The sequence below is a fragment of the Onthophagus taurus genome, chromosome 2 (assembly GCF_036711975.1).
Source record: "Onthophagus taurus isolate NC chromosome 2, IU_Otau_3.0, whole genome shotgun sequence".
Classification (NCBI taxonomy): domain Eukaryota; kingdom Metazoa; phylum Arthropoda; class Insecta; order Coleoptera; family Scarabaeidae; genus Onthophagus; species Onthophagus taurus.
The window spans coordinates 13,252,288-13,269,808 of NC_091967.1; the positions used below are offsets into that span (position 1 = coordinate 13,252,288).

General features: G+C 32.6%; 3 protein-coding genes across 3 annotated transcripts; 2 read left to right on the forward strand and 1 right to left on the reverse strand.

The window, feature by feature from the left end:
- Positions 1-104: 104 nt before the first annotated feature.
- Positions 105-8,743, forward strand: LOC111425835 (proteasome adapter and scaffold protein ECM29). The gene is made up of 18 exons (XM_023060094.2): positions 105-192; positions 371-501; positions 556-672; positions 721-868; positions 923-1,043; positions 1,108-1,377; positions 1,433-1,702; positions 1,765-2,202; positions 3,495-3,916; positions 3,972-4,642; positions 4,700-5,030; positions 5,320-5,494; positions 5,554-6,085; positions 6,153-6,274; positions 6,324-6,546; positions 6,600-6,756; positions 7,282-7,440; positions 7,493-8,743. Exons 1-18 carry the CDS (start codon positions 168-170, stop codon positions 8,668-8,670), a joined length of 5,490 nt encoding a protein of 1,829 aa, XP_022915862.2. The 5' UTR covers positions 105-167; the 3' UTR covers positions 8,671-8,743.
- Positions 8,744-8,749: 6 nt separating this feature from the next.
- Positions 8,750-15,838, reverse strand: LOC139429013 (juvenile hormone esterase-like). Its single transcript, XM_071194314.1, is given in 5 exon segments — positions 8,750-9,784; positions 9,840-10,099; positions 10,160-11,041; positions 11,097-11,243; positions 15,690-15,838. Coding segments are annotated over 4 exon segments (1,389 nt in total). The 5' UTR covers positions 11,154-11,243; positions 15,690-15,838; the 3' UTR covers positions 8,750-9,594.
- LOC111425971 (pyrethroid hydrolase Ces2a-like) lies at positions 14,363-17,173 on the forward strand. Its single transcript, XM_023060280.2, has 5 exons — positions 14,363-15,196; positions 15,313-15,444; positions 15,506-15,652; positions 15,713-16,591; positions 16,661-17,173. Exons 1-5 carry the CDS (start codon positions 15,011-15,013, stop codon positions 17,108-17,110), a joined length of 1,794 nt encoding a protein of 597 aa, XP_022916048.2. The 5' UTR covers positions 14,363-15,010; the 3' UTR covers positions 17,111-17,173.
- Positions 17,174-17,521: the final 348 nt, after the last annotated feature.

Below are 17,521 nucleotides of genomic sequence, written 5' to 3' on the forward strand. Positions count from 1 at the left end.
ATATTCTTAATGATATTTTATAATTATTAGAATATAATTAATTTCATTCGTAAACAATTCATTAGTTTTTATTTTATTTATTAGGCTTTTTTGATACACACATAAATACAATTGTAGCAAACATCAGATGATTGATCTGTCAAATTAATTGTCAAAATAATTTAGGGATGACGAGTGCTCAAGATGAATTAGGTATGTAATATTAATTAAAATTAAAGTGTCGAAACTTGTAATGTATTCGAATTTATTTAAAATATATCTTCTTTAATTTATTAATTAACAAACCTTGGGGTTATTGATTAATATGCCTTCAATACAGATAAAAATAGAAATTTTGTTTGTCATCTTACTCTTTAAATTTGAATTGTAGTGCTCTTGGAGCGTGTATTTCTTCGAGTGGGTTCTGCTGAAACTGATGAACAATTACAAAATGTGGTATCAAAGTTTTTGCCTCCTGTATTGCTTAAATTGGCGTCTCCTGAAGACGCTGTACGAAAAAAGGTAACAAAAATAAGTGTAAAGTTAATGTAGGTGATTAATTTCATTTAAATTTAGGTGATGGAATTGCTGATTCACATTAATAAACGAATCAAAACACGCCCTCAAGTTCGTTTACCAGTCAGTACTTTATTGTCTCAATATCAAAACCCAGAAGCAAGCAGTTTCTTAATAGTATGTTTTTAGAATTTCTAAACTGTTTCTTAAACATTATTCTTGTAGAATTTTACCATTATTTATATAAAAATGGGTTTTCCTAGATTAACTGTGGAGGAACAAACTGATTTGGTGCCTAATATATTAAATTCTCTTGATGGTAAACCTCAAGCACACCAAGATAGTTTATTGCTACTTATTGTTCCATTACTTGGTAATTTATTACATTTATTTCTAATTTAAATTAGTGATTGATTTATATTATTAGGGAAAATAAAAATACCAAGTGATCCTAGTAAAAGATCGTCAATTTTTGGTCTTAATGAGAAGCCACAAATTTGTAAGCATTTATTAGGACTTCTTTTAGATGTTATTTTGCTTCCTTATGGGTAATCAATTTTGTTATTATTACATTTGAATTTAAAATAATTAAAAATTGTGATTTAATAACAGATCCCTTTCATTATCTTCAACGGAACATCAAAATCCTGAAAATGAATCATCTGTACCAGCTGGAATGAGTGAATACACATATAAAAGAGTTCTTAATGAAAATCCATTAAAACCGGACGAATTAGAACAAATTAAGTTGGGGATTATTAAATTTTTAGCAAATGATATTTTCCCTAATGAAGATATTTTGATTCACATGATTGTTGCAGCTGCAGATACAAGATTTAGTATTCCTAATCTTGCTGATAATGAATTAAAAAAGATAATTGGGTACATTTTGTGATTTATATACTTAACTTATATTTTATATTTAAATTTCGTTTAGCGTTGTAGATTGGAATTCTTCATCAACAACAATGCCCTTGTTCATGTTATTTTTAGGTACGCAATCGCATAATGTTAAGTCTAATTTGAAAAAAGCTCCTGCTAGTACTAGAATTCGATTAAAAATTCTAACTTATCTTTGTCGTGTGACAAACGGAGGATTTGTTGTACCAATTTCGATTCAAGTTATATTCGATTCTTTGTTTGGTATTGAAACAAATTCGAAATTAAAAACTTTAGCTTTAAATTTTACGGCGAATTTAGTCCGATAGTAAGTTAATTGTTTTCAATTTTATGAGGATTGATGATTTTTATTGTTAATTAAATTTTTAGTGCTGATGGTGACCAATTAAAAAAAGTTGCCCCCGTTCTTCAAACGGGCTTGAACAAATTAATCAATGAAGGTGAACAAAGTCATCAAGGGCAAGCGTTTACAATAAATGGAATGATTGGAAGGCGATTTCCTATGGTCGTTTATCATGATGTTAGTCTTTTGGAGATGTTCTTTAAAAAATTAGAATCTGCAGATCAAGATTTGAAACTTCAAATCCGTGAAGGTCTTTTAAATTTAATTTCTGCATATAAATATGATGTTAATCCAGAAGAATGCGATAAAAATGGACGGATGAATATTCTTTTTGTATTATTAAAATATTTTATGGAATCTGAAGAAGCAATGGTTCGATTTGCAACTGTTAGAACATTAGCTACTATTTTTCCACCAGAACATGTACCATCAAAAGCTCTTCTTCTACTTGCAATGGGTGATTCGTAAGTAAATTTTATTTTTTTTTATTTTTTTGTAATATGGTTAACACGTTCGCTACTGCGCCTTCTGCAGTAGTTTTTAAGACCTACTCCAGTTTACTGGACATTCTTTAAATTTCTAAGTTCTGTACAAAGTCAATTGGACACACCTGAATTTCTTCAACGTCTCTATTTTCTTTTTCTAAATACAACGTAATGAACTATACAAACCAAAATGAATACTACAGCTACTCCAAAATATTACAAAACATAATTATTGTACACTGTGCGAGATTCTGAAGCATGGATCTACGCATCAACCAGGGTTTTCTGGACATATCCGGCAGTTATATCTGGATTTCTTGTAAACTTCACCTCTGCTACACTGGCGTCACCTCTTCGTCACGGTTTTGTCTTTCTGTGTGGAGAGAACTGTCTCCAGATAATGGAATTTATAACTTCTGAAATTTTGGTTGTAACTCTTTCCTTCTTATATAATATGTAATAGGCATTCCACACTGCAATATCTATAACATAAAAGAACACTTTTCTGTACCATCTTATGGTTTTCCTTGGCGATGAGTACTATCCTATTATCTGGCCTGATCTGTCTATCCCGCACATGTACAGGGTGGTTCAAATTCGATGTCTAGGTTATCTCGGAAATTATAAGAGTTAGAAAAAAAGTAGCTTACATGTCTCGATCTCTTTTTTTAAAACATTCCAAGGTCGGAAACCTCAAAGCGCTATCGTCTTTTATTTTTCCCCTAGAGCCCAAAATTGAAAATATCGTGAAACCAGCAAATGCAATTATCTTGGTTATTATTATAGGTGGAGTATTATAACTACGACGTTGTATGGACACTTTTTTACAGAGAATTTAATGACGTAGTCAAAAAAAAATTTTCGATTTTAGATTTGGAGATATGACAATTTTCGTTTTTTTTAAATGAAAACAACCACTGATTATTCTCTTATTAAGTTCGTTATTCTTTTCTGATTACAAAAACATAGGGTTCGATAGGTCTATTTCTTATTGTTTTAGAATAAAGATAAAAATAAGCTTTTTTTTAAATCCTGAATATTCCGTTCAGAACGGAATATCTAAGGGAACAGTTTCCAGGTCAGTCCAATCCGACTCAAACTGCAAAGCTGGTGTAGCAGGAGGGGTAGAACCATTTGACTCGAATCGTTAAGTAATAAGTCAGCTTCCAATAAATTAGACGCGTTTCACCACGAAAAACCTCTCCGTCCAATAGACTGGACACGCCGGTAGCGAACGTGTTAATTACATAGTAAGTTTATATTATTTGCAGAAAAGACGAAGTTTCTACAGAAGCAATGAAATCTCTTTATGGCACATCACGTAAAACTGATATTGATATTTCAAAGGGTAGTAAAATAAAGGTGGTGATGCCATCATTTTCCGAATTGGTTCTTCATGTTTATAAAGAATCTGAGGATCGAATGAAAGATCCGTCCAAACAATATTCAGTTGGAAACCGCTTCTTACCATTTGCAACTCCGGTTTTCACCGAAATGATTATGTATCTTCGTTTGTGTTTGATACAAGACTTAGAGGTACCGTTAACTCGAAATATAATAAAACATCCATGCGAAACAACTCCAATTATCAAAAAGCATTTACAAAGTATGTTTAAAGAAACGGATGAAATTGAAAATAGTGCTTTGTTGCAATATGTTTCGTTGGTTAAACAGTTAATGATGGCAAATCCAAGTATATATACTTTTTATTAGTATTTAGTTTTTATCTTTATTATTAATTTTTTTAGGTGTTGAATCAATTTGTTGTATGTCGGAAATTATTGGTTGTGTACCAAATTTATATAAATCTTTATCAAATGATATAAATTGGTTGCGAGATTTATTAAATTCAGTTAAAGAGGAAGTTAGAGAACAAGTTGCTTTATTATATGCAGTAACAATTAACCCTGCATTAAACGATGACGATTTTAATAAAGCATTGGAATATTTAATAAAACAAACAAATTCAAAAAATTTAGAATCTCAACATGGTGCTTTATTGGCGATAGGAAATTGCTTGGAAAGAAGAATAATGACTCAAAAAGAGAAAAGAAATGTTCAACAATGGGAAGTTTTTAAAACTTGCGTAAACACTTTGGTAACATTTTTGTCTCATCAAAATGGAATGTTAATGGGGGGAGCTTGTACTGCAATCGGTTTGATTGCGAAAAGTACGGCGTTACCGCTTGAAAATGGAGGAATTAAACCTACCGGAAGTCCTGAAGCGAAAAAACTCGCCACAGCTGAACGAATTACAAAGTGTGATGTCGTTTCACAGTTGTTAGTTGTAATGAACAATAACAAAAATAGTTCAAAAGCTCGTGAACGTGCCGCTTTGGCGCTGGGATTACTTTGCGTTGGTGAAGATTTCCCGTTTGTTAAAGAAGTTATACAAGGATTTTTAGATACAGCAAAAGAGGTTTTTATAATTAAGAAAATTGGTTTTATTAATTTTTAATTCTTTGTTGTTTTTTAGACAAAAGATGTTGAAGTTCATTTCACGATTGGTGAATCTTTAGTAATGTGCGTTCAAGGTTTATGGTCTTCAGAAGCTAGAGATTCTTGGACAATTTTACCTGATGATTATACCCCTCAGGATACAATGAGGGATCAACCGTCTGATGAAAATCTTGAAGACTTACTTACTTCTCTTCTTAACAATGCAAGAAGTACTCATCCTAATGCAAGGCAGGCTTCTTGCATTTGGTTGTTGGCTTTGTTAAAAAGTTGTCCTGATAGAGAACCTATTAAGAATCAATTAAGTTCAATACAAAGCATATTTATGAATTTATTGGGAGAAAATAATGGTTGGTTTATGATATAGTTACCGCTATCTTTATCCTAGCTTTTAATCTCGCTTCATTGATCATTGCCTCTTTCTCTAACCCCTTGGTCTATGCATTATCTTCCAATTGCCCACGAGTCTTACTCACATGGCTAAGGATATTTTGTACACTTCACTATTCTATGTCATACAGTCTTCATTTTTATTAAAGTAAAAATTGCCACCTTTTGGGAACCCCTATACTAAATTATTTAAATTGACTATCCACCAGTCTATTTGTATTAACTTATATTTTTCTAATTTTTATTTAGATATTGTACAAGATGTATCTTCAAAAGGTTTATGTCTAGTTTATGATTATTCTAAATCTGAGGAATTATTAAGTGCGTTAGTTGATCAATTAACCAGCGGAAGACGATCAACTACTAACGTTACTGCAAGTACAAAATTATTTGAGGAAGGTGAATTGGGAAAATCACCAACTGGGTAAAAAAAATATTAAAAAAAAAAAATAAAATCAAATAAAACTTTGAATGTATTTCCAGTGGGAATTTATCTACATACAAGGAATTGTGTTCGTTAGCTTCGGATTTAAATAAACCCGATTTAGTATACCAATTTATGCACATTGCGAATCATAATGCGATTTGGAATTCAAAGAAAGGCGCTGCATTTGGGTTTTCGTCGATAGCTGAAAAATGTGGTGAACGTCTTCAAGCGTATCTCCCACAAATTGTTCCGAAATTATATCGCTATCAATATGATCCCACCCCAAATTTACAAGGATCAATGCAGAATATTTGGCACGTCTTAGTACCTGAGCCTCAAAAAATGTTGGATACTTATCATCACGAAATACTCGCGGATTTATTAGCCAATTTAAATTCACCTCAATACCGCGTAAGACAATCGTGTTGTTTGGCTTTGCAAGATTTCATTAAGGGTGCAGGGAATCGTTCTATACATGATTCAGTTGATTCTATGGAAGAAATTTGGACGCAATTGTTTAGGGTTATGGATGATCATCATGAAGCTACACGATTGGCAGCAAATAAAACAGCCAAAGTACTTAGTAAGGTAATTTAAAATAACACAATATAAATTCAAATTTATTTTTCTTTACTTTAAATATCTGTTTTTTCAGTTATGTATTCGAGGTTGTGATAAAAGCCAAGGAAAAGATGGGGTGAAAATGACTCAATCTATTTTACCGGTATTTTTAAATAAAGGAATAACCAATACGGTTGCTGAAGTTCGTTTAATAAGGTTAGTTTATTTTTTTAAATAAATCTTAAGATTGTCACATCTTGTTTAGTTTACAAACTATTTCGGAGTTAGTTGGATCTGCTGGACCACAACTTAAACCGTTTTTACCTCAATTAATTCCTGCATTACTTCAAGCAACCGGCGAATTAGAATCGTCGCAATTGTCTCGTTTGAGCACAATGTTAGGTGGACAAAGTCATGCTCAAGAGGCTGTTGATAGCGCGAGGGCTTCTTTTGCTAAATCTCATTTTACAACAGAAACAGTTTCTAAGGTAGGTTGAATTTTAAATTTTTTTTCTTTTAATAAAAAATTAAAATTTTAAAGTGTCTTCAATATGCGGATGCAACAATTTTAGAGGAACTTGTTCCTAAAGTTGTTGATTTAATGAAAGGTTCCGTTGTGTTAGGAACAAGAGTAGCTTGTGCACATTTTATTACCTTGCTTGTTGTTCAATTGGGAAATGATCTACAACCATATACAGGTAAGTTATAAATTTTATATACAGGATATGATTAATAACAATTGTAATAATAATAATGTCCTATATAACATATTCATTCAAAATGTTATCATACAAGTATATAATACTTGGCAATTGCGCAGCAGCTCTTATTTTGGCGCGTATATCCAACTGCTTTTTTTATGTCAATTGTAAATCTAATCATTGGATGATGAAAACCACAATAGAGAATTCACGGTAAAATTTTTCTACTTTATCTAATGCAATAAATATCGTCGTAATCTAAAATGGTTAAAATATTATAGATAAGTTTTGTTGGTTATTTAACATTACGTCAATGAATAATTTAGAACATTCTTCAAATATATTCCACATATTCCATTCTTTTAAAACAGTTAGAAATATTTTTTGATATTTTAAAACTTATATTTGTGTAACAATTAGATCTAAGATGCACTAACATGAAAAAATACCCTTTCAATATGATACCAAAAACTTAATGATTTTAATATCGCAATTTTGATAAAAAATTGTTATGCTTTCCAGGAAAATTTTTATCAACTTTAGTAAATGGATTAACAGATCGTAACGCAGCAATTCGTAAACATTACGCAACAACAATCGGTCATTTAGTAAAAACAGCTAAAGAATCCAGTTTAGAAAAACTATTTGCAAAAATTAATCATTGGTATTTCGAACGGGAAGGTAAAAAATATAAAACCTCATCATTTTTCACCTTTTATTTTGAATATTTTAGATGATACAATAAGATCTGCCTGCGCTCATACGATTAAATCAATTGGCGTCCACAATCAAGATATTTTAAAAGCACATTCAGATGTAATTTTACCGTTAGTTTTTTTTGCGATGCACGCGGAAAATAATCCGGAGACTGAAAATACGATTGAAACTTGGAATGAGATTTGGTCGGAACATAGTCCCGGCACTGAATCGGGAATTAGACAAAATATTGAGGTTATTTGTGAAACGTTAAAAACCGCGTTAGATTCACCATCTTGGAATATGAAGGCGCAAGCGGCTAATTCGATTTCAACTGTTGCTGCAAAGTTAGGTTTATCAATGGAGAGGAAACATCGTAATACATTGATTGAAATTTTATTGGCTGGGTTAAGTGGACGAATATGGAACGGGAAAGATAAATTATTGAAAGCTTTAGCATCAATTTGTAAAAATTGTAAAGATTCATTGAAAATTGATCCCGAGGTAGATTTAAATAACATCGTTGAAGCAGTTTTAAAAGAATGTCGGAAAGAAGATATTGAGTATAAAGTAAATGCTTTGAGTTCTTTAGGCGATATTTTATCTTCTTTAGAAATCGATCGATTTGAGGATGTTTACAACATTGTCCATAGTGTATTAAATAATGACTCTATTGAAAAAGAAGGTGATGAAGAAGAGACATCAAAGGAGGAACAGTCGAAAAAACGTGAAATCGTTATTAAACTTAAAGAAGTTGCTTTTGAATGTTTAGGAAAAGCTTGGCCTGAAAAAAGCAAACAAACCCAAGAAAAATACAGAGAAATTTTGATTGAAAATTGCGTTGATTGTTTACCAGTCAACACTAGATCTGTACAAGTTTGTATTGTAGTTGCTTTATGCAATTATGTCGATAAACTGCAATTACTCAACGAGGAAAAACTTAACGAAACCGATAAAGCAAGTTTATCTCGCATTATAAACCATATTTTGGTCGCATTAACTTACAGTTTGGGTATTGCCAAAAACACGAGATTACGTAAGGAAGCTTTGAACGTAATTTATTCATTGGGAAAAAAATTGAAACAGAACGATAAAGAGGAATTTGAAAAGTTAGTTGAAATGTTTGAAACATCATATTCAGAATTATGTAAAGATAATCAACCAGAGATTAAATCACGGGTTATTGATATTAAGAAAATTTTAATTGATGATTAACTTATTCTAATTTATTATGTATATTTCATTCTTTTGTTATGAGGTTTAATTAATAAACAGAATTTCAATATAAGCGATTTTATTTGTATGAAATCCATTTAATGCAACTTGTGTTTTTTTATACAGACTAGAATTTAAAGAAGAATCTTTCGACTAGCTACTTTTGATTGAAATCTGATCAAGATTAGAGTAAGTGTGCAGAAGGAATCTAAGGAGCCGCTCTCACGTCAAAAGAAACTCTCACATTGATGTGAAAGACGATTAAACGTACGCATTTCTTTGACTTAATTCACATTTTCTTTGACATAATTGCAATAAAAATAAAATATGCCCTTCATTAAGAACACATCAGGCTATCACCTGTTTAAAACTGAACATACCTATCTGAACTGAAAATATTGATCTCTAAATTGATGGGCCTTAACTTTTGGTATAGATAGCATATAGCAGTCAGCTAGCCAATTGGTTGCTGATTGGGAGGCTGGCAGAATGATAAATTTTATAATTATTTGCATAAGAGTACTCATACCCAACATTTTTTCACATAAAACAATGTAAATATATCATATTTTCATAAATATGTTCATAAACATAAAAAGGTGACTGCAGAAGGAACCACAAATTTACAAATATAGTCGGATTTATATCTTTACACCAATTCATATCCAACATTATGTTACGTAACTCTGAGTGGTGAAGGGTGTACCAGGTGTTCTTGATATTGTAGAGTTAATTTGAACTTTTATTAACCACTAAATCATGAACAAATCTTGGATCTTTTAGTATTCTCTAAGAATTGAAGTTATATGGTAGAAGTAGTAGGTATACCTTAAAAATGACTATTATTTAAAAGCTCTATAATTTTTAATTTTCATCAACTTAACAATTATCAAACAAAATCTACATCGCTGTAAGTATGTACAATCAATAGATTATAAATGGTCTATTTCCGTAAGTATTAAAAATTTGAGTCCAAAATTGAAAATCTCCCTCATCTGGATTATTTCTAACGGCCAAATTTTTATCTAGATGTAAATATTTCATATTTGGCACAGGAGCTGTTTTTGGCCAAATAATTTCTTGTAAGAATGCATCTGCTATTGGAGTTGGATTTCTGAAATGAAAATGTTATCGATAAATTAATATTTAATGTTTTATACATTTTTTACCCATATTTAGCAAAATTTCCCCATAATTTCACTAATCTTTTGCTGCAAAGATAATCGTCATCAGATAAATTTCTCGGTTGTGTCCGTCTGGTAAATAAATAATTTAGTTCCTCGGCATGCCCAACACCTTCCCAATTAGTTCTTTGGGGATTTCCCAGATATCCAACACAATTGAATTCGTAAAAATAAACGTCGGTGTATTTTGAAAGCAAAAGTCCTTGTTGTATTAGCGGACGTATTATGATCATGTCTTCAAACCACTATTGAATAAATATTTTGTTTCAAACTTGATGTGTCTTTCTAGTACAAGTTTTACTTACATGCATAAAATGTTCATCAGTAAAATCTGTCGTATCACCCGGAAAATAATGTTGTTTGATAAGTGTACCGGCGATATTAATGGTATTGGCATCATCTGGTGCTGTCAAATTTAATCCTATAGGAATTAAAGTAGCGGGCGCAAAACCAGAATCTCTGATAACCTTTTTAAGAATTTCAGCCGGAAGACCATCACCTTCATTAGAATTAAATCCCATTAAAATCGGAATTTTTGGAAATTCTCCGTTTTCCAACATTTCATAGGGCGATTTTTTAACAACAGCGTTTTCATGTTCAGGCTCAATTACTACCGTGTATGCTACAATACGTTGATCAAGAACAACTGCAGCCCTTATAGAGGTTGCTTGTAGCTCCCTAAAATCAATTTTTCGAAGGTTTCTAACTAATTCTTCGCTATCGGTAGTATTGATATTTAATAATGATCCGGTTGCGAAAGCATAAATTGGTTCATCAACTCCTAACCCTGGTGGCATAATAGAGCAGCCACTTTCAATAATCGCTTTTTGAAATAATCCTTTAGTTAATGGTGAAGATAATAAATGGGAAATCGATATTCCTCCTGCACTTTCTCCCCAAATTGTTATGGAATTTTTATCCCCACCAAAATATTCAATGTTTTCGTTTACTCATTTTAACGCCATAATTTGATCTCTTAACCCGTTATTTCCTGGTGCGACTAAATCACCCGTATAAAGAAAGCCGAATATTCCTAGCCGATAAGAAACTGTTACCACTACAATATCTTCTTTCACAAAATTATCTGGGGGATATAATTCATAACCATTGTCGCCTTCAAAATATCCGCCCCCATGTATCCAAACCATTACTGGGTAAGTTATGTCATGTTGTATATTACTGGGTGGCTGTGGAGTTATAAATTTGATTTATATATTTTTGTGAGAAACTTATTATTATTACCTTTGGTGTATAAACATTTAGGTATAAGCAATCTTCAGAACCTTCAATTTTATCCATTCGAACTAAACAGGTTCTTTGTTGAACGCATTGTGGCTTTTGCGTGGTTGCATCTCTTATATTTATCCATTTTGGTGCAGATTCAGGTGGCTAAAAAGCAGCTTTGTTATTATGACCATTTACAAGTTTTAAAGATTTACTTGGAATCTGAGATTTCCCAAAGGTGGTTTCGCAAAAGGTATTCCTAAATATGTGTACATAGCATGATCATTTGAGAGTGTTTTCTTCAATCCTCGTATCAATCCATTTTTTGTAAGGCTAATGTAGGCGAAAAATGTTGCTAATGCATATTACCTACATTAAATTTAATGGTCTACTTACCGAAGTCAAACACACCGAAAATATTACAAATAACAAAAATACGCTTTTAAGGACCATCGTGCTCAAAAGTGACCTTTTAAAGCTATGGCGATTGTATTTATAGCACACTTTTATATGGATGACCAACTCATTTCCTATGGAGGGGACAATCTTAAATTTAGAAATTATATAAGTAATAATATAAGTTTAAAATATTTTTATGAATTTGGTTGTCTAAATTGGAGTAGTCTTTAGATTAGAACACTTTATGGGTTCTCAGCTCTCATCTTAAAGGTGATAAAATTTTATCTCGTTTCAATTAAAAGAGTTTTTTACTTAGCGTTACATAATTGGAAACATATAAAGCAGTAAACGTACTTGATAAGGTGTTATAAAAGAACAACAACTCAAATTAAAGTGGGTTTTAAATAATCCATATATTTTAATGTCAAATGGTAAATAGTATATAAGTTTAGTAATAATAACAGTAACAACAATACGAAGAAAATACGAAGCACCTTGAGGAATCGCTTTAGTAATTTACTACACACAACAGCGACCCGTAATTTTAAATCATATTTTACGATGAGAGACAACTGAGGAAACCAATTTACATTCTCGAATTAAATAATTGGCAGTTCTAATTAAGATAGTTAACTCTTCGGCCATTGCAAAGTGTGTGGAATAGGATTTGAGTGCTTTAGGGTTGAATTGAACTGCTTTTCGGTCTCAGTTGATTTCCTTTGTGGATGAGATTGGTTTGCTTTGAAGTTGGGTTACTTTGTGGTTGAGTTGCTTTGAAGTTTGATTAGCATAGTTTGGAGTTGGGTTACTTTACGGTTGAGTTAATTTAGGAGTTTGCTTGTTTCGAAGCAGGATTTCTTTGTGGTTAAACTACTAAGGGATTGAGTTGGCTTGCTTTGAAGTTAAGTTACTTTATCGCTGAGTTGCTTTGGAGTTGAGTAAGCTTGTTTTGGGTTTAGGTTGGTGTACTATTGGATTGATTTGGTTTGCTTTTTGGGTTTCTGCGCAGAGGAGGAGAAAATGCTTTTACGCACCCCGGCCTACTGTTGGCGCCTTGAGGTGTACGTAAGGTGTGTTTCGGCCTAGAGTCTGGGACTCACAGTGTCTACCCCGTAAAAACCCCCCTCTCTTCTCCGGTACCACCCTTCTGGGTATTTCTTCGGAGGAACGTCGGTGATTGGATGTGATCTGTGGTGTCGCGTCATCTCGCATGATTGGAAGCGGTGTCTTCCAACATCGTGTTAGGTTGGTAACTATGAAAAATTGAAATTTTCAGATTGCTTTTAGGTCTATTTGTTTTTATATACAATTCACCGCCATTGGAGAGGGGTTCTTCGGCCCCAGATGAGCACCCACCTCCGTCTTCCTATCTTCCAGGGATGCGTTTGTGGGCGGATACCGCCAGCACTTGTCATCATGTCAGATAGATAAGTGTGGAAAAATTGAAATTTTCCAGTTACTTTTACAAATATGCGTTTTTAGCTACAATTCACCGCAGTGGGAGCACCACCTCCGTCTTCCGCTCTTCCAGGGATGCGTTCTTCTTCAGAAAGGTCTCCTTCCTTTATCGTCGTCTCGCAGGTGGTCGTCCCAAGTGTTAATGAGTTCCACGTGAGTACAGATATAAAAAATACAATTAATCGTTATTTTTTTTTAGAGTGCAAGGGTCTCACATGGCTGAGAGCGGGCTCTTGAAGCCACAAGGGCACCTCCTCCGGTCTATTCATTTCTTTCTTTTTTCCAGTCAGGACATTTTTAATGAATGCAGCCACTTTGCACCAAGTTTCTTCACCGTCCAGCATCTTTTCAACTATGGTGTCCGGCGTAATGGGGCCGATTTACTGAAGTAGTTCATCCCTGATCTCTCGCCATCTAAGGCATTGTGTTTTGGCTTGAGTTGGTTTGATTTGGAGTTGATCTATTTTGTAGTTTATCAATTGTTTGTTAAGTTTGAATTATAATGGTATCGTTTGAGTTAATTTGTGGTTAGATTGGCTTACTTTGTGTTTGAGTTACCTTGCTTTGAGAATGAGTTTGTTTACTTTAAGAGCCTGGTTTGGAATAGGTCGGGTTTGCTTTATGAACTGAAAGCAACATTTTAAGTTTGTCTTACAACGGATTGAATCAACTTGTTTTTGGATTCCATTGCTTAGTGATTTGCTTGCCTTTGAATTGGAATCCTTTGTGGTTGAGTTTCTTCCGGTTTGGGTTGGCTGGATTGCTTTGGGGTTTGATTGATCTGCTTTAGAATTGGGTTACCTTGCTTTGATTTTGAGTTAATTTCCTCTAGGACTAGGTTGATATACTTTGGGATTTCAATCCTTTGTGATTAGATTGGCTTACTTCAAAATTGAGTTACTTTGTGTTTTGAATTGCTTTAAACTTTGATTTGCATGCTTTGGGTTGGATTATTTTGATGGAATTGTTTTGTGGAAAAACAACGGCGAATAAAAAAATTATGCTATTTATGTTATTTTTTTATCAAAAGATGTAAAATGTAATTGTACGAGCTTAATGTATAAAATTATAATAATAATAATCCCAATGCAGTATTTTTTTATCACCGGTTCAAAATTTTATTTTATCTATACCACATACAATTAGCGAGTTACCGTCATAATTCTGAGGTGTTTTCTTAAGCAATATATTATCAAAAACTTTAGTTTTGATTTATACAATATTTTCTGTATATATTTCTGTATATATCGGGTAGCCGGACCAACCAACCATTATTAAATTTCACCGTGCAGTGCAATACTCTTAACGAAACTTAATGTCTTGCTCGGTGAAAAGTAATTCAGATCCTTATTGGCGGCCCAAAAATCGAGAATCTAATATGATTAACAGCAGGGCAGTGGCATAAAACATGTTCAACCGTCTCCTTGTCCTCTGCACATAGTTGCCATTCAATATCGTCTGCTAGGCCCAATAAGTTCAGCTGTGTCTTTTATCGGCAGTACCCAGTAAAGACACCCATTAGAACTTTAATGCTACTACGAGCAAGTCATAAAATATTCCTGGGATTGACATTGGCGATATCAATAAACAACTTAGCGTGTCTCTTTCTAGGAGAATTGGTCCACAGTTGTCGAAGTCTCTTCAGCCCAGAGTCCAATCCAATGTTTGGCCATCGCAAATGATATACCAACTGTTGGCTCTGGCCCCACAAACGCTTTAGCTCATCTGCCGCTTCATTGCCAGTGAAGGAATTGTAATCAGGAAAGCTAATTAGTATTTTCAATTAGTGTTTGAAGGCCTGTAACTCAACAACATTGTTCGGCAATTTATGATTTTTCAATTTTTACATAAAACAAGTCTCGGCAAATAAATATAATCATCCTTAATAATTCCTTTATCGTTCAAAAAATAAAGGTGTAAAATTTTCTGATAAAATTGTCCAAGATTTCTACAATCATAAAATAAAGCTAAGAAGAAAGATTGGAAAGATTGTGTTGTTTATGTTTTTTTATCAAAAATGATGTAAAACATAATTGCACGAGATTAACGTATAAAATCATCGTAATTGAACCCCAATGCAGCAGTTGTTAGAACATGTTACAATTCTTACTTTATCTACACCACATGAAATAAGTGGGAAATTCCATATAAAAGCACGTAGTAACAAGGAACCGTACACTTTTCTGAAGTATTTGTTAACTACCATGTGCCTCAGAACGTTTATATACATTTATGTAATATTTTCCGTTTACTTAATTTCGGTAAGTAAAGACAATAATTAAAAAATTCTAATCATTTCTTGTTACTTATTATTGATAGTTGAGATTAAGGCGCAAACAGCCTTGGCTAATATTTCTTGCTTCTAATATTTTTGTAGCATGGATATATTATCCGTACAAAAAATGGAAAAGTACGAGGATTAGAGACGAAACTTTCAAGTAATCTAACAATGTATTCGTATTTAGGTATACCTTACGCAAGATCACCTTTAGGAAAGTTGAGATTTGAGGTAAAGTCTCACACAAAGTATTTTCTGATTCGTTATTTTTAATTTAATTATTTTCTATTAGCCACCTGTACCCTCACAACAATGGAGTGGCATCAGAGATTCAACTATACAAAAATCACAATGTGTTCAGTCCAGATTCGCTACTGTTCGAACAAATAAAATTGAAGGTTCTGAAGATTGCTTGTACTTAAACGTTTATACCTCAACAGTAATATATTTAATAATCTCATATTAATTGTATTCACCTTAAACACCTTCTTTTCATCAGCTACCGGATATAAATAACAATATAAATTATCCAGTAATGGTTTGGATTCATGGCGGCGGATTTTATGAAGGAGATAATGGTTATGAATTATATCCACCAGAAAATTTCGTAAAACAAGGCATTGTAGTGGTTACAATTGCTTATCGATTAGGAATATTTGGATTTTTTCATACGGGTGATTTAGTGTCACCAGGGAATAATGGAATACGAGATCAAATTATGGCGTTAAAATGGGTAAATGAAAACATTGAAAAATTCGGTGGTGATAAAAATAAAGTAACAATTTCGGGTGAAAGTGCAGGAGGCATGGCTGTTTCCCATTTAATATTATCACCGTTATCTAAAGGATTATTTCAAAAAGCGATTATTCAAAGTGGCTCCTCTATTATGGCGCCGGCGATAGGAGAAGAGCAACCAATTTACGCATTTACAACCGGATCATTATTAGGAATCAATGCCAACAATAGTCAGGAATTAGTTACAAAGCTTCGAAATGTTGATTTTAGAGAACTAGAAGCGGCTTCTACAAGAGCTGGAGCTGATACAGGTCAACGTTTAATAGCATATACGGTAGTCATTGAACCAAAACATCAAAACGCTGTTATCTCAAAATCGCCATATGAAATGTTGGAAAATGGGGAATATAATAAGGTTCCAATTTTAATGGGATTTAATTCAAATGAAGGTGATGGTCTTCCAGATATGCTTCTTCGATCGCTTTTAAAGGAAAGCAAATTAGCTCCCTATAATTTGGTTCCGATAGGATTAAATTTGAATGCATCAAGCGATACAAACACCATAAATTATGTTGGTACACTTATTAAAGAATATTATTTTCCGGGTAGTACTACAGATTATACTGATGCTGATTTTCAACATGTAAGTACAATTTTTGATTTTATATTTTATCGAGGAAAAATTTATTACTAATTTTTATTTATTAATTAGTGGTTTGGTGATATGGTCATGACGCGAGCATTAATACAACAAGGAATCTTCCTTTCAAAACACACTGTCGTTTACTTTTACGAGTTCAATTGTATTGGACGTCTGGGTAATCCTTTGAGGACTAATTGGAATGCCGTCGGTCATGCTGAAGAACTAAATTATTTATTCACCAGACGAACGCAACCGAGAATTTTATCTGACGATGATAAAATTTGTAGTCAACGAGTAGTAAAACTATGGGGAAATTTTATTAAATTTGGAAATCCAACCCCAAATAAAGATGCTTTGTTACAAGGAATTATTTGGCCAAAAACGGCTCCGGTGCCAAATATGAAATATTTACATCTGGACAAAAACTTGTCACTCAGAACTAACCCAAATGAGAAAGATTATCAATTTTGGAATAATATATTCAACACTTACGGAAAAAGGCCATTTAAAATATATTAAAACTTCTATACATTTTAGAATTGTGATGTTTTTAATAAATATTATATAGTTGCTGCACCTAAATTGTGTTGTTTCAGATAACACCTTATACTACAGTTTTGTATTAGAAACCATGACACTAATGTACTTGTAAATATTTATTGTTTACAAATATTTATTATTTTATGATATTTATTTTTATATTCTATTTACCATTATAATTTATTTTCTGTATATTTTTTTTGTGAAAAATAATTTGTTTTTGGTATTAATTTTCGGACCATATTTGCATATTAGTCAGTGTGACATTAGGCAAAGTGACATTTTTGTACATTTATAATTTGGCATCCTTCTGAACACCGTTTGAATTATACAGGTTGAGCAACTATGCCTAAATCTGGCAAATATTACATCTAGAATCCTGGTATCTTA

Bases quoted from the DNA above. Each gene is read 5' to 3' on its own strand.
- LOC111425971 (XM_023060280.2), top strand. From the start codon at position 15,011: ATGCAGCAGTTGTTAGAACATGTTACAATTCTTACTTTATCTACACCA. The intron at 15,445-15,505 runs GTAAAGTCTCAC...ATTTTCTATTAG, and splicing joins TAGGAAAGTTGAGATTTGAG to CCACCTGTACCCTCACAACA. The intron at 15,653-15,712 runs GTAATATATTTA...TCTTTTCATCAG, and splicing joins TAAACGTTTATACCTCAACA to CTACCGGATATAAATAACAA.
- LOC111425835 (XM_023060094.2), top strand. From the start codon at position 168: ATGACGAGTGCTCAAGATGAATTAG. The intron at 1,703-1,764 runs GTAAGTTAATTG...TTAAATTTTTAG, and splicing joins ACGGCGAATTTAGTCCGATA to TGCTGATGGTGACCAATTAA. The intron at 3,917-3,971 runs GTATATATACTT...TAATTTTTTTAG, and splicing joins GTTAATGATGGCAAATCCAA to GTGTTGAATCAATTTGTTGT.